This window comes from Penicillium paradoxum (genome assembly GCF_028828445.1).
Source record: "Penicillium paradoxum strain IBT 22861 chromosome Unknown utg000005l_segment0_segment0, whole genome shotgun sequence".
Taxonomy (NCBI): domain Eukaryota; kingdom Fungi; phylum Ascomycota; class Eurotiomycetes; order Eurotiales; family Aspergillaceae; genus Penicillium; species Penicillium paradoxum.
In genome coordinates this window covers 836,214-849,208 of record NW_026643183.1, presented here as the reverse complement: position 1 = coordinate 849,208, position 12,995 = coordinate 836,214, and the positions used below count along the sequence as shown (strand labels likewise).

The window sequence follows — 12,995 nt, the reverse complement described above, 5'->3', positions numbered from 1 at the left end:
CATTACCGTTAGGCGAAAAAATATATACGACAGCGTGTCGTGATCAACCGGTGGGAAGGAGAAGCAGGATATCGTATCATATCGCCAACGACCCGGACCTCGGATTCCATCAACCACTGATGCAATAAAACCGTTTGCATAGAGTGACTTGACGAAGAAAACAGGGATTTAAAGAGCGAAAGAACGCGACGGAATCATCCAACCATGAACTTGCAACCCGGCGATCAGATGTCGGACAACAGTTCTATACGTTCAGAAGGGAAGGCAATGCCTCACATCCGACTCAACTCGGGCCAGCAAGATCCTTTTATGGACTCAAATGAGGGTTACGCCCCTTTCACATCGCGTACCTTCCCCCGGCCGTTGACGCCGCAGGGCCCTGATCCTGTGCTGCCAGTAGGTGCTCAAGGGATGTCACCGTATGGCGTGTCAAATGTCCCTGAATCATCGGAGTTCCTCTTGCCTCCGAAGTTGCGTCCCTCGCAAGGACAGAGTGCGAGTGACATTGATCGGCCCCGGTCTCCAGACCGGTGGTCTGGATCTCGCTCGAGTATCAGCTCTATCAGCCGCGAGAGCACATTCCCCTTGGATCCGTTCCGTGATTCGAGAGGTCCTTCGCGCGCTGGCAGTGACGACAACGATGTCAATACACAGACCGTTTCGGAAAAGTTCAATATCATGCCGACTGATGGATTGCTTTTGTTCCCTGAGGATGTCGAGAAGGATGACGATATGCACAACCCGGACCCGGCGGACCAAGATCGAGACTGTGATATCTGGAATCGACGCGGTATCTTGAATGTCGGTGGTCTGCTGGTTTTGACACTAGGCTTGCTTGTGCTTTTCATTGGTTATCCTCTCATGTGAGTTTGTCATTTTGCTTTGTTCAAGGGACTCTGTGATTGACTGGTGGCTACAGAACATGGTTGAGAGGTCCTCCGAAACCGGCCGGGGTGTGTCACCCTGGAGACACGCTGTGTTTGGAGGTTGGGGACAGACCACTGTTAGAGAACCTGCGCAGAGGCCTGATTGACCCTGATACGCCTAAAGAGGCGCTTACCAAGAAGAACCTCAATGGCAAGGATATGAAGCTAGTGGTAAGTTCCCCGAGATCTCGTTGACAGGCGCAATTTATTGATTTTCCATCATAGTTCTCTGATGAATTCAACATGCCCGGTCGAACTTTCTACGAAGACGATGACCCATACTTTGAAGCTGTGGATCTGTGGTATGGAGTCACAGCGGACAAAGAGGTTAGTTCAAAGATAAATCGAAGCACCACTCAAACACTGACAATCCATAGTGGTACGATCCCGATGCAGTAACTACATCAGAAGGTACCCTTGTACTTCGATTTGACCAATTTGAAAACCACGACCTCAAATATCGCTCCGGTATGGTCCAGAGCTGGAACAAGCTCTGCTTCAAGGGAGGCCGCCTCGAAGCCAGCATGTCACTTCCAGGCGATGGACACATCGAGGGTTTCTGGCCTGGTTTCTGGGCAATGGGTAATCTCGGTCGTCCTGGTTATGCTGCTACTACCGATGGTATGTGGCCGTACAGCTATCACGATGGCTGTGATGCGGGTATCACTCCGAATCAAAGTGCTCCGGATGGAATCAGCTGGCTGCCCGGTATGAGGTTACCAGGATGTGCCTGTCCTGGCTCTGATCATCCTACTCCTGGATTTGCTCGCAGTGCTCCCGAAATCGATGTTCTTGAAGGAAGCACTGCCCCATTGTATGGTGACAGCGGTCCATACGTTGGCAGTGCATCACAGAGTATGCAGATTGCACCATTCGACTTGTGGTACATGCCAGACTATGGTGAGTATTCTTCGATCCTTTTCATGCAAATACATAGACTAAACTACGAATCCCTAGACTTCGCCGCCGTGTACGATCCCCGTGTCACTGAAATCAACACCTACCGAGGTGGCGTGTACCAACAAGCAATGTCAGGTCTTACCAACCTGAACACTCGCTGGTACAATGAGACAGAATATCAAACGTACTCCTTTGAGTATACTCCGGGAGCGGAAGGCGAGGTTACCTGGTTTGTGGGCGCCGAAAAGACCTGGACACTGGATGCCCGCGCCATTGGGCCCAATGGAAACGTCGGACAGCGCACTATTCCACTTGAACCTCTCTCCCTAATTATGAACCTTGGTATGGCGGATAACTTCGCGCCGCAGAACAAGAGTATTCACGATTACATGCCTGCTTACTTACGCTTCGACTACGTCCGCATCTACCAAGATCCGGATGATGAGAGTGTGACTTGTGACCCTCCTGGTTATGAAACGACCCAGTATATTGAGAAACATCGCAAAGCATATGATAATGCCAACTTTACACTTTGGTATGTTCCCATCGCTAGCTGTGTCATTCTTGTCCGCACTTTACTAACACCCGTTTCAGGAACCATGCTGGATATGAATGGCCTAAAAACTCTTACATGCATGATTGTCCATCTCACTAGTCCCAACTCTCCTTCTTTTCTCTTCTTTTGTTATAATTTGATGGTCGTTTTAGCGGCATTGTGCTTTGGCGTTGTCGGGGTTTTGGTCATCCCATCCATATTCATTTTTGTTATCTATTTTACTGTCTCAAATGTGATTCTTTCCCTTCTCACCACTCTCCTTGCAAACCTGCGCTCAAATCCTGTCGCAATCAAGGTATACAAGAAGAAGAACTCTCATATAGCATCTAGGACTGAATAAAAGTGTTCTTTGTTAGGCTGATAGCCTGCATCTCTGCCCTTGATACCCGCTAAGCCTAATCAAGGGGTTCAGCTCCAGACGGCTCAATGGACAGCACAACCTGACCGCCTTCCGAATGAGGACACAGCACGGGAACCACGCCAAGAACATTGAAGACATGAGGTTATCTCATCGACACTCTGCAGTACCTCTGTCTTTGCTGGAATCGGGGATTTTTGAACATTGATGCCTGAGCCTGTCCGTTCTCAAAAGGCGACAAATACTCCATCTAGCCCGTATCTGGCAGTTAACACCCCATACCGCCATCACACCAACACCGCCCATAGATCTCCATCCTGAGGTGATGCTACACTCAGCCATACATAAGAAACCCGGTCAATTGTATAATTGAGACCAAGCTTCCAGATCTACCACTGAGCTTCTCTCAATCTTTCCGTCTCTAACGGTCATTGGTTGATTCCCAATCACAACGCCAATCAACGGTCTACACAACATCCTGCTATCACGCGTCTACCTCCAAGACCATTGTTTAACTTCGTTCCGTTCTTGAATCTGTCTATCTTCATTCTCTCTTTGAAATTGTCTCACATTTTACTTCAATATTTCAAACATGCCGGTTGAAAGTATGGAGATGGCAGGGGATTCGGACTTTGAATCAGACTCCGATGGTGGTATGCAGCTTGACATGTCAGACTCTCTTACCGGTATTCCAACGAGACAAGCAGATTTCTTTGACGATGATGACATTAATGGAGTACAACCTATGGAAGACATGGACTTTGCCACCAATCTCGTGGAGGGCTGGAGCGTGGATGCCAATGTGTCAAATGAAGCTGCCGGGAGTAAGTCATCCTTTATCCCATTTCTATGATGTCTCAATATCTGAGCCACATTGAGCATTATCTATTTCCACCCAATTTCCCGTATACATCTGTACCGGCCACGCCCATCTATACCCCCAAACTTGCATATAAAGCCACATACATCCCCAGCAAAGCCCTCAAAACTAATCCCCCAAAACCAGGAAGACAAACAAACCGCTCCCAGAACCCCCACGACGTCATCTACAACCGAACAGTCCCAGACACAGAACCCCTAACACCCTTCGAGGAACAAGCCCGCCTGCGCTCCGATTTCAGCGACGAGAAATACGCAGCCCTAGCCGTCCTCAAAAGCAGAGAACTACTTATGACCTACGCCCTCGCCAACAACGAGGTACGTCTTCTCTCTTCCCCCAAACCCAGTTATAGCAATGCTAACAAACCCCCAAGACCATCCCGCAAACCCGCCGCCGCTTCATGGCAAAGTACCTCGAACCGGACGACCCAGAAAAAGCAGAAGAAATCTACGACCCGCGCATTTACATCGCCCCAGACGGGAAAGGCAGCGAGGGATCCCTGATCCGCGGACGCGTCCGTCAGTATATCGGTGATATCAACGACCACGGCTGGCACCAGCCTGCGCATCTGCGAGAGAAGAAATGGATTCCTGGCTCCCGATCTGCTTCGCGATCTGGCTCTGGTACGATTTCACCGCGCATTTCGGGTGGTGGGATTGCGTTTGGGTCGCGCTCGGGATCTGGGTCTGGGTCTGGTTCGCCATTGAGGGGAGGAGGGGATGACGATGAGTTATGATGTTCATGAATGGTTGTTGTCCTTATTTCTAGCGAGTTGAATCTATCATTTCTTTTCTGTATGGCTTTGAGAATTGATTATTCTTGTTTTTTTTTTAAGTTTATGATGCTTTTTTGGTCTTGCTGGATATTTGATTGTGGAGTATACTACTAATGGAGGAGGATCTTGTGGATGTTGAGGGTTGCTGTCTGTGTGAGTAGTGTGTGTGATTTTTACTTCTTTCTGGGGCTTCGTAAGATACCAAATTACTTCTTGCAGGGGTATGATGAAGAAATAGGTACCACAAAGAAGATCACGAAAAGGGTGTAAGAGATTCCAAACGAAGGCCATTGATGTAGTTCGTAAACCTGGCATATACCCTCAGCCGGTCATATTTTCGACTAGTAACTACCCGAGACAGAGATGATACTAGAATGTTTGTATTCGCTAAAACTGATAATAAAGCCGATATAAAAGAAAAGTACTATACAAAGAAATTCAAACCAACGACAGGACCACCAACCCAGAGAGAAAGAGGGAGAAAACAATAAGAAAGAAGAAAGGGGTATCATCGAGAAGATCCAGAAAAGAGAGCTGCTTCTCTGGTGTAGTTTTTTTTTTGTTCGTTCTCTCCCTCTCCTTCCATCTCCGGGATATTACCCGAGAAATCATCTCAGGCAACGCGGTGGTACTTGCGAACTCATATCTTCGCAGTCTTGGTTGAACAGCCGACAGATGTGGCGGCCATGGACGTCGGAGGAAGAGAGAGTAAACAAGAAAAAGATAGGGGGGAACCAATCAGGAAATAGAGTGCAAAAGCCAAGACCAAGCCAAGCAAGGCTCGTCTTACATCTCTTTTTCCTCTCCACTGTTCCGCTTCTCCGAGTGGAACAGACTCTCTATGTCTCCAACTTGCTTACGCTCCGAGACCTCTCGGCTGAGCATGCGATTGTGGTGCGCCTGGGCGTTCATCAGCGTCAGTCCTCGAGCAGGCGCGGGTTTGTATTCCGGGTCATTGTAAATGGGGTGCAGGCGGTGCGAAGTGGTGATCCGGACCCGACCGTCTCTCATGACGGGTGATTGTCATTGCAGGGGCTCCGAGCTCGAAGAGAGACGGTTCAGATGGAGGTAGACATCGGTCCCATATCTGTGAAGATTTTTAATTAGCAAGAGTCGAATAAAACGAGAGAGAGAGAGAGAAAAAAAGATGGAAAGAACATACCCCTCCATACTTATCAATTTCAAATCACCGCCGAAATACCTTGCGTAAAGGCGGCTTATCGGCAGACCATATCCAAATCCGGCCATTGGTGCTTTGAAGTCGTTCTTGTCAAAGTCAGGGTCCAGGTTGGGTGTTTGCTCCACGGTCGTGTACATGTAGGTCCAAACCAGAGGAATCGACGATCGTGGGATACCACCACCCTCGTCGGAGACCTTGATCGTGATATCTTCTTTGCCTTCGGCTACTATTACCTTAGTCACGGGGAACTCATCCTTATCGGCACCATGTTGTTCGACGACCGCCCGGAGCGAGTTCTTGAGGGTCTCGAAGAGCATGTGCGATAGGTGTCCCGGAACATACATGAAGTTCAAGTCCTCCTTGCAAACCAGCTGCACCTTGGGCGCCTCGAAAAGTCCGTAGTAGTCCTCGCAGACAAAGCGGGCATTTTCGATGGCCTCAAGCGCAATGTCCCGGACATTGGTCTTGGTACAAATTATTCCGACATAGTTGGGGTGTTTGACGTGCGTTTGTTCCGTGAGTGCGATGTGTTGACCTATAAGCATTCGTATACCAATCCTTGACATATAAAACCGGTCGAGGAAGGATTGAATCGTGGAGTCGATCTGCATGCGCTGCCGCACGCGTTTCCATTCGAGAATACCTTGCGCGACAGTGGTCACGACCCCATCGTGGCGTCGCTTGATCTGCTGGAGTGTCTTGGCGAATCGTTGGTTGTAGTCATTAAGTTCCGGGGGCCAGTCTCCGCGGTCATCCGCGGGGAAGAAATACCGACGACCTGCTGCGGGCGCTTTTCCAATACCATTTCCATTGCCGACTGTCACGGATGACCGGTACTGGCCCTCGCGAACGCTGGGGTTTTGAGTTGTTTCAGAAAGAATTTTCGAGGGACCGCCGGGCATCCGGCCGGGTCGCAACAGGCGCGCTTTCACTTCTTGAGTCAGGCTCGGGCGTGGGAGAGCAATGATTTCCTGGATTTTCGGATCAGTATGGAATTCCGCGGATGATCCTCTACGGGTGATCGGTGATTGGCATACCTCGAAGGACTGCGCATACCAGTCCTGGACTTTTTTGATCGATGGCATCTCGCTCAATCCATCTGGCAACTCTCCAAGATCCTGCACGCGATGTGCGAGACGGATGGGGAGCTCCTCGGAAAGGAACTGAGAGGCGCGGAATAGGGTGCCTAAATGAGAATTAGACATTGGTCCTCGACAGATATCCGACACATTCTTACCTGTCGAGGGACGGTCGCCGAATTGGACCATCTGCCTCAGCGAGACACCAGTTGCGGGGAAGCTGGCATAGTGTCTGATGGTTTCCATCAGCCGCTCCGAAGGCTTCCACATGGTGGGTGTATAGGCCGAATGGCCTGTAAAAAAGGATTTGTTTTCTAGAAAGCGTAGAGTCTCCCAGAAAGAGAAGTGTTAAGGAGGAGAATGAGTGTGAGTAATGCAAATCGCCGAAACGTTTTCAACTACCGAGGTTGAGCGGCGCCCCCGGGTTCTCCGCTTGCGCTCCGGAGATCGGAGGAAGATCACACGATCACACACGAGCGTCTGGAAGTCGTTGAAGGAAATGATGAGTTGTCTTTGATCGATGGTTTTCTTGAATCCCTAGAATTACAGCCACAAAGACGGGGTCGTATGATGTTTCAAAGCCCCTTCGAGGTGCAGTTCAAAGGGAATCCGTTCACCCGTGGGCTCCAAATGGATCCGGTCCCCTATGACATAATGTGCTGGCCTGAGGCGTGATTAGATGCCTGGATGCCTGGATGCCTGAGGCCTCTATGACAGGATCCACTGCACGTTGGAATACGCAACGGTAACATGTACGATGTACATCCCGCCTCCGGAGGACGTAGATCCTCTGCTCTTTTCTCCCGTCCCTTCAGTTTTCTCCATAACGTTGCATTTGTGCTCCGATAGTTTCCAGTAGCTCTGTAGCGCGTCATTTTCAAGCAAAAAAACAGGCCAAATCTATCCGTTGAGGACATGTGAACGTCGGATGGACCTACTTCAATTTGCCGAGATGACGCTGATCATAGCCATGACTTGGAGATGGGATATCTTGTAGAACATTTCATCTTCTGACTGCCAGAGAAGTATTTGAACCATCGATGTAAGCAAGAGTTGCTGCTGTCCAGGTTGCAAGCTCCTCCCGAGTTGTTCAAACACCGAGGAAGCGATTCACCCGGAGTTCTTCAATTTACCTTGGCTTTGTAGGCGAGTAAATGTGCATCTATGCATGAGTGTGTAGCTTGCAGCTTCGGACAACTCACTTTCTAGCAGACTTACATGTAGGTACTGCCCTGCAGCATCGTTCTTGGCAATTACCCAAAAGGCACAACCGCCTCAACGAGGGGACTAGCGGTTCAAGTCTTGGTTTTCGGATCCTTTAGCGTGAGAAAGATGCCCAATTTGTGATAGGTTCTAAGGACTAGGGTTATTAGTAGTGTATTAGGCACATCATTAGCGAGATGATCACGTTTCAGATGAAAAGAAGCCCTACATATTTCCCTTGAGGCCAACATTTCTCATATCCACCTGGTGATCCTAAGGTGAATACAGTCAGACCTGAGGGCCGGTATCCGAGGTCTGGTGTGTATACATGGCTACAAGGGTGTGGATGACACACTCCGAACGAGCCTGAAACTAGCCTAGCCGGATATCTCCAGGGTCGGCTATTATGAGTTGATTTCGAGGATTTGCAGGCATCAATCCCTTGGTACCCAATAACCTTCTGAGGACTAGTGGGGATCTCCCCGCTCCCTGGAAATGAGCTAATATAAAGTGGTCCGCATCCATTAGTCGAGTACAACACCTTGTCTCTTGGATGCCGAGAAAGAACACATGCACTGTCTTTAGCCGTGAACGGGGCTCTATCGCCGGTGTGGACGATGCCATTGATCCAGAGGACAGAAAGGACAAGATATATCAGAGTCAGTCTCACTGGCCGTTCGGGTAGAATGTTGCATCCTATCGGGGGGATGGGGGCCAGAAGACTCCCGGCAAGCCAGGGAATGGTGAAGAGTGCATCCTATGTTGTATGTAGATGATTTCCAAGCCCTCTCCCCTGCAGTAAGAATATCGTTCAACGCCTTTATGACGTGCATCGGAGGCATTCATGCGAATGTAAGCACTTCCCTTCTACACTCTCGATATGATGTCTACTTGTTTGATACGCCCACGCAGTCAACTCGGATGTTCGGGGGATCCCTCTCACGCCCACCTGTATCCGTAGATATACGGTGGACCCCAGATTTCCCCATTTCGGGCAGATAGGGTGGTATATCGAGGAAGTACCGGACAAGTAAGAAGACCAAGAAAAGCATAGGACCGTGCATCCCCGAGTACCTGGACCCAGTCGTACTTTTGTCCCAATTCGCCCCTCCTTTTTAGCCTTTCAATAGGCATCTTGATTTTCTGGAGCTAAGAGAAATGACATTTGTCTAGCGGTTATCTCGCATTGCCTGGATTCTCCCCCATTGGATCGGGTTCCCTCTCAGCTCTTCGACTCTAGAGTATATTGCATTCTGATATACTCCCTCCGGTTCATAGACACGGAAGCTTGGAAACACCAGGGAAAGGAAAAGGGAAAGAGAAAGGCTTATGTCTTCATAAGATGCAACGGGCCACGTCTCCTGCCCATTCGCCCGGCCACGAGATCCGCTTTCTGGAGACTCAAGATTCCCTTTTCGAGCTCTTGCTGTTGTCTAGCAATTGTTGCTTCTGACTGGCTGACATTGTTTGGCCCCTCCTCTTTTTTTTGTGTGTGTGCGTTGGCGAGAAAAAAAAAAAACCAATTTCACATCAAAAAAAAAAAAAAAAAAAAGCATCTACCCTAAATCTCTTAAAAAAAAAGCCCTGCCAAAACCAACTTCGTTCCTTGCGCTTTATATACTTAATCCTCTTCCCCCTCGGGATACAGAAGAAAAAAAAAAGAAACATACCGTCACCCCTCCCTTCCGAACAAGATACCCTCCGGCAAATCACACAGCCAGAATATGTCTCGTCGTCGAATATCGCATAGCGAGATGAACGAGGCTCTCGCTCATCCCTTCATGCAGTTAAACGGTCAGTCCAACGGTCAACGCCGCGGCCCCATCGAAGGCCCCAATGGCCGTCGTCTCATCCGTCGCGTCACATGGCGCTCCTCAACGTACAAGCTCATGGCCTCGCTGTGGGTGCTCGGCGTGCTCTATATCCTCTGGCTAGTCCGCGACCTCTTCTTACCATTTTCCCCGTCCGATTCCGAATCCACCCCACCTGCTCAACTCGACTAAGATTAGAAGTCCTGTTTTTCTTTTCCCTGTGGGGTCGCATTTTCGCCTGGGACTGGGCTCTTGGGGAGTGGGGAGGACCAATTTGCGCTTGCGCTTGGCCCCAAACATACATTTAGGTCTGCGACTCTTGGGCAGAGATGCATCGCGTTTTTGGTCTTTTTTTTTTCTTATGCATTCACGAGTGCTCGATCACTCGGCCTAGTCTTTCCCGGAGATTCTCCGTGACCTCGGAACTGTTGATCAGTTCGGGGGGAAGACGGTTGGGGTCGAACTAAGCAGCTTTACTGGGCTTCTGGAGATTGGATCATACCTGATCTTCGCGATTGGCAGTGCCCAAGTGCGCTCCCGAAGAAGCCTTCTTCTTTCTTCTTTCTCTTTCTGTCGAGTCTACCTTCGCATCCTCTCCACTGTTACGATTGCATGTTTACAGCGTTCTATTGCATATACTTATGATTACCAGGTGGATAACCTGAGCATCGTTGTCCCACTTTTTCTTTTTTTCTGCTTCTCTCTCTCTCGTTTCTCATGGGCGGTTCAATTGTCGATTTCTTTCGGGTTCTAAGTGGCATTCACGCATAGCCTCTCTCTCTGCATCATACATCTGGCACAAGCGTTGGATCTCCTTGGGTCTCTATATCGTTTTATCCAGTCTTCCTTTTAGAATGGTGTTAACAACCTCTTCTTCAATATCCAACTTCAACCTTATACGGTCTGCCTCATATCTACCACTCGAGTCCATTGTCCTCGGAACATTCGCGAATGATCCCTCCTATCTAGACCTCCAGTGTCTCGCAGAGGATGTGCAACGCGGGGCATCGGGGAAGCAGGGAAGTGGGGCAGTGGGAAATTTCCCACCTCGTCTACGCACTCGGAAATAGGATCCATCTCTGGATTGCAATTTCAACATACAGCTTGGCATTCAATATACACGAGAAATCAACCGGCCGTCATCTCTGCAATCTATGAGGCAACACCCCCCCCCCCCACGTGGGGTAGTTTGATATCTCCCATCTTCCCATCACATTCATCTTTTTATCATAAAGTTTTCATATTCTAACTCGTGTACAATCCTAAACGATTGTACCAATGCAGCTTAGACGTGCAGGGCAGAGGTCTCACCCTTGGCGATGACCTGAGCGTAGGGCTTGATGGCGGCGGCCACCTCGGTGCTGGTGAACTTCTCGACCTGCTGGGGAGCGCGGCCGACGAAGGTGCTGGCATCCAGAAGGGCATCAAGCTGGGGGATGATGGGGTCGAAGAAGGCAGTGCGGCGGATGCGCTCGATCAGGTCGTTGTCCTTGCCCTGCTTCTTGACGTTATCGGCGGCTTGGTGAGAGAGGACACCTGCGTACATTAGAATTTGAGTTCAGGTGGGACGATCAAGACAAGGTGGGACTTACGAATCTCCTCGTGGGCGTCCTGGCGGGAGAGACCCTTAGCGACACAGGCCATGATGATGTTCTCGCTGCGATATGATGTTAGTGATATCCATATGATTCATGGAATTGCTGGCTGAATACTTACGTGGCCATGAAGGGGAGCTCGTCATTGACGCGACGCTTGATGACCTCGGGGTAGACGACAAAGCCGGAGGAGACGTTGTCTAATACTGATTAGCTTCGTGATAAGTTTAGAACAAGACTGGAAACTCACTCAGGAGGATGAGACAGGCGTCGGCAGTCAGGTACAGCTCGGGAATGCTGATACGACGGATAGCGCTGTCATCCTAGTAAAAGTCAATATAAAGCTCCAAACCAGAGCTGGACCATACTTACAAGAGAACGCTCGAACCACTGAGCAGAGTAGGTGTCCAAGCAATCCTTGGGGAGGTTCTGCAGGTGACGTCCGAGCGAGCACAGACGCTCAGAGCGCATGGGGTTGCGCTTGTAGGCCTACAGATTATTAGCAAAACCTCTCAAATGACACAATGAACAAGGACGCTCACCATAGCACTGCTGCCAATCTGGTCCTTCTCGAAAGGCTCCTCAACCTCCTTGAGCATGGCAAGGTGACGAATATCAATACCAATACGCTCGCAAGTACTACCGAAAGAACCGAGAGCGTTGGCGACATCAACATCGATCTTACGGGAGTATGTCTGACTGGAGATGATGAAAGCAGAGCTGAAGCCAGCCTTCTCCGTGACAAGCTCGTCAAGGCTCTCGACCTTGGCGTGGTCGCCGTCGAAAATCTGCAGGAAAGATGCCTGAGTACCGGTGGTACCCTTGACACCACGGAAGCGCAGGTCATCACGGGCACGCTCAAGGTTGCGCAGATCCATAAGCAGATCCTGGATCCACAGGCAAGCACGCTTGCCAACGGTCACCAGCTGGGCGGGCTGACCGTGGGTGAAACCAAGACAAGGCAGGTCCTTGTACTGCTGAGCGAACTGGGACAGCTTGTCGACGACGACAGCCAGCTTGGGGATGAGGATGTCGAGACCGTCGCGGAGCAGAATCAGATCGGCGTTATCGGTACAGTAGCAGGAGGTAGCACCCCAGTGGATGATACCGGCGGCAGCGGGAGCAACCAGGCCATAGGCGTGGACGTGGGCCATGACATCGTGTCTCCGGCGCTTCTCCTCTTCGGCAGCAACAGCAAACTCGTCATCCTGGATAAGCTGGTGGGCCTTCATCTGCTCGATGGCCTCGGCGGTGATAGGAAGTCCAAGCTCTGTAGCCAGAATTCAGTCAATTTGGATGTCTTTGCTTTTACTACATCCGATGTCGGCTATAGCTCGAGTCTGCCGTACCTTTCTGAGCCTCTGCCAACCAGGTCCAAAGCTGTCTCCATGTGGAGAAGCGCTTGCGAGGTGAGAAGAGATACTTCATCTCAGAGCCTGATCAATTGAGCATGGTTAACGACCGTCTACACAATTTCCGGGGTTGCCCCTCCTATGGAGGGGCAATTGGGACCAACTTACTCGCATAGCGCGAGTTGAGGGGGGTCTGGTAGACATCGTTGCTTCCGGACATTATGTCGATTATATTCCAAGACGCTCAAACGAAAAATTGAGCAACAGGAGGAATTGAACAACGGCGAAGAAGGCTATGGTATGATCAAGGTTTTTGCTCCAGTCCGATTTTAGCGGGGCTTATCAGTCACGTTATCGGAGATGATCTACATATCACATGA

At 50.0% G+C, this 12,995-nt stretch overlaps 6 protein-coding genes across 6 annotated transcripts; 3 read left to right on the top strand and 3 right to left on the bottom strand.

The window, feature by feature from the left end:
• Positions 1–204: 204 nt before the first annotated feature.
• On the top strand, positions 205–2,481 carry N7457_005354 (SKN1/KRE6 family beta-glucan synthesis-associated protein; the record flags this gene model as incomplete). The annotated part of the gene is made up of 6 exons (XM_057176399.1): positions 205–863; positions 920–1,097; positions 1,152–1,253; positions 1,304–1,826; positions 1,884–2,361; positions 2,421–2,481. 6 exons carry the CDS (start codon positions 205–207, stop codon positions 2,479–2,481), a joined length of 2,001 nt encoding a protein of 666 aa, XP_057030701.1.
• Positions 2,482–3,332: 851 nt separating this feature from the next.
• N7457_005353 (uncharacterized protein) lies at positions 3,333–4,356 on the top strand (the record flags this gene model as incomplete). Its single annotated transcript, XM_057176398.1, has 3 exons — positions 3,333–3,564; positions 3,747–3,937; positions 3,994–4,356. The coding sequence occupies 3 exons, from the start codon at positions 3,333–3,335 to the stop codon at positions 4,354–4,356; spliced, it is 786 nt and encodes a 261-aa protein (XP_057030700.1).
• An 825-nt stretch (positions 4,357–5,181) lies between these two features.
• Positions 5,182–5,406, bottom strand: N7457_005352 (uncharacterized protein; the record flags this gene model as incomplete). Its single annotated transcript, XM_057176397.1, has 1 exon — positions 5,182–5,406. One exon carries the CDS (start codon positions 5,404–5,406, stop codon positions 5,182–5,184), a length of 225 nt encoding a protein of 74 aa, XP_057030699.1.
• Positions 5,407–5,418: 12 nt separating this feature from the next.
• Positions 5,419–6,924, bottom strand: N7457_005351 (PDK/BCKDK family protein kinase; the record flags this gene model as incomplete). Its single annotated transcript, XM_057176396.1, has 4 exons — positions 5,419–5,482; positions 5,558–6,546; positions 6,613–6,761; positions 6,813–6,924. The coding sequence occupies 4 exons, from the start codon at positions 6,922–6,924 to the stop codon at positions 5,419–5,421; spliced, it is 1,314 nt and encodes a 437-aa protein (XP_057030698.1).
• A 2,657-nt stretch (positions 6,925–9,581) lies between these two features.
• On the top strand, positions 9,582–9,860 carry N7457_005350 (uncharacterized protein; the record flags this gene model as incomplete). The annotated part of the gene is made up of 1 exon (XM_057176395.1): positions 9,582–9,860. The coding sequence occupies one exon, from the start codon at positions 9,582–9,584 to the stop codon at positions 9,858–9,860; it is 279 nt and encodes a 92-aa protein (XP_057030697.1).
• Positions 9,861–10,953: 1,093 nt separating this feature from the next.
• On the bottom strand, positions 10,954–12,835 carry ade13 (adenylosuccinase ADE13; the record flags this gene model as incomplete). Its single annotated transcript, XM_057176394.1, has 8 exons — positions 10,954–11,204; positions 11,261–11,325; positions 11,385–11,463; positions 11,514–11,586; positions 11,636–11,752; positions 11,806–12,533; positions 12,613–12,699; positions 12,784–12,835. The coding sequence occupies 8 exons, from the start codon at positions 12,833–12,835 to the stop codon at positions 10,954–10,956; spliced, it is 1,452 nt and encodes a 483-aa protein (XP_057030696.1).
• Between the last annotated feature and the right edge of the window lie 160 nt (positions 12,836–12,995).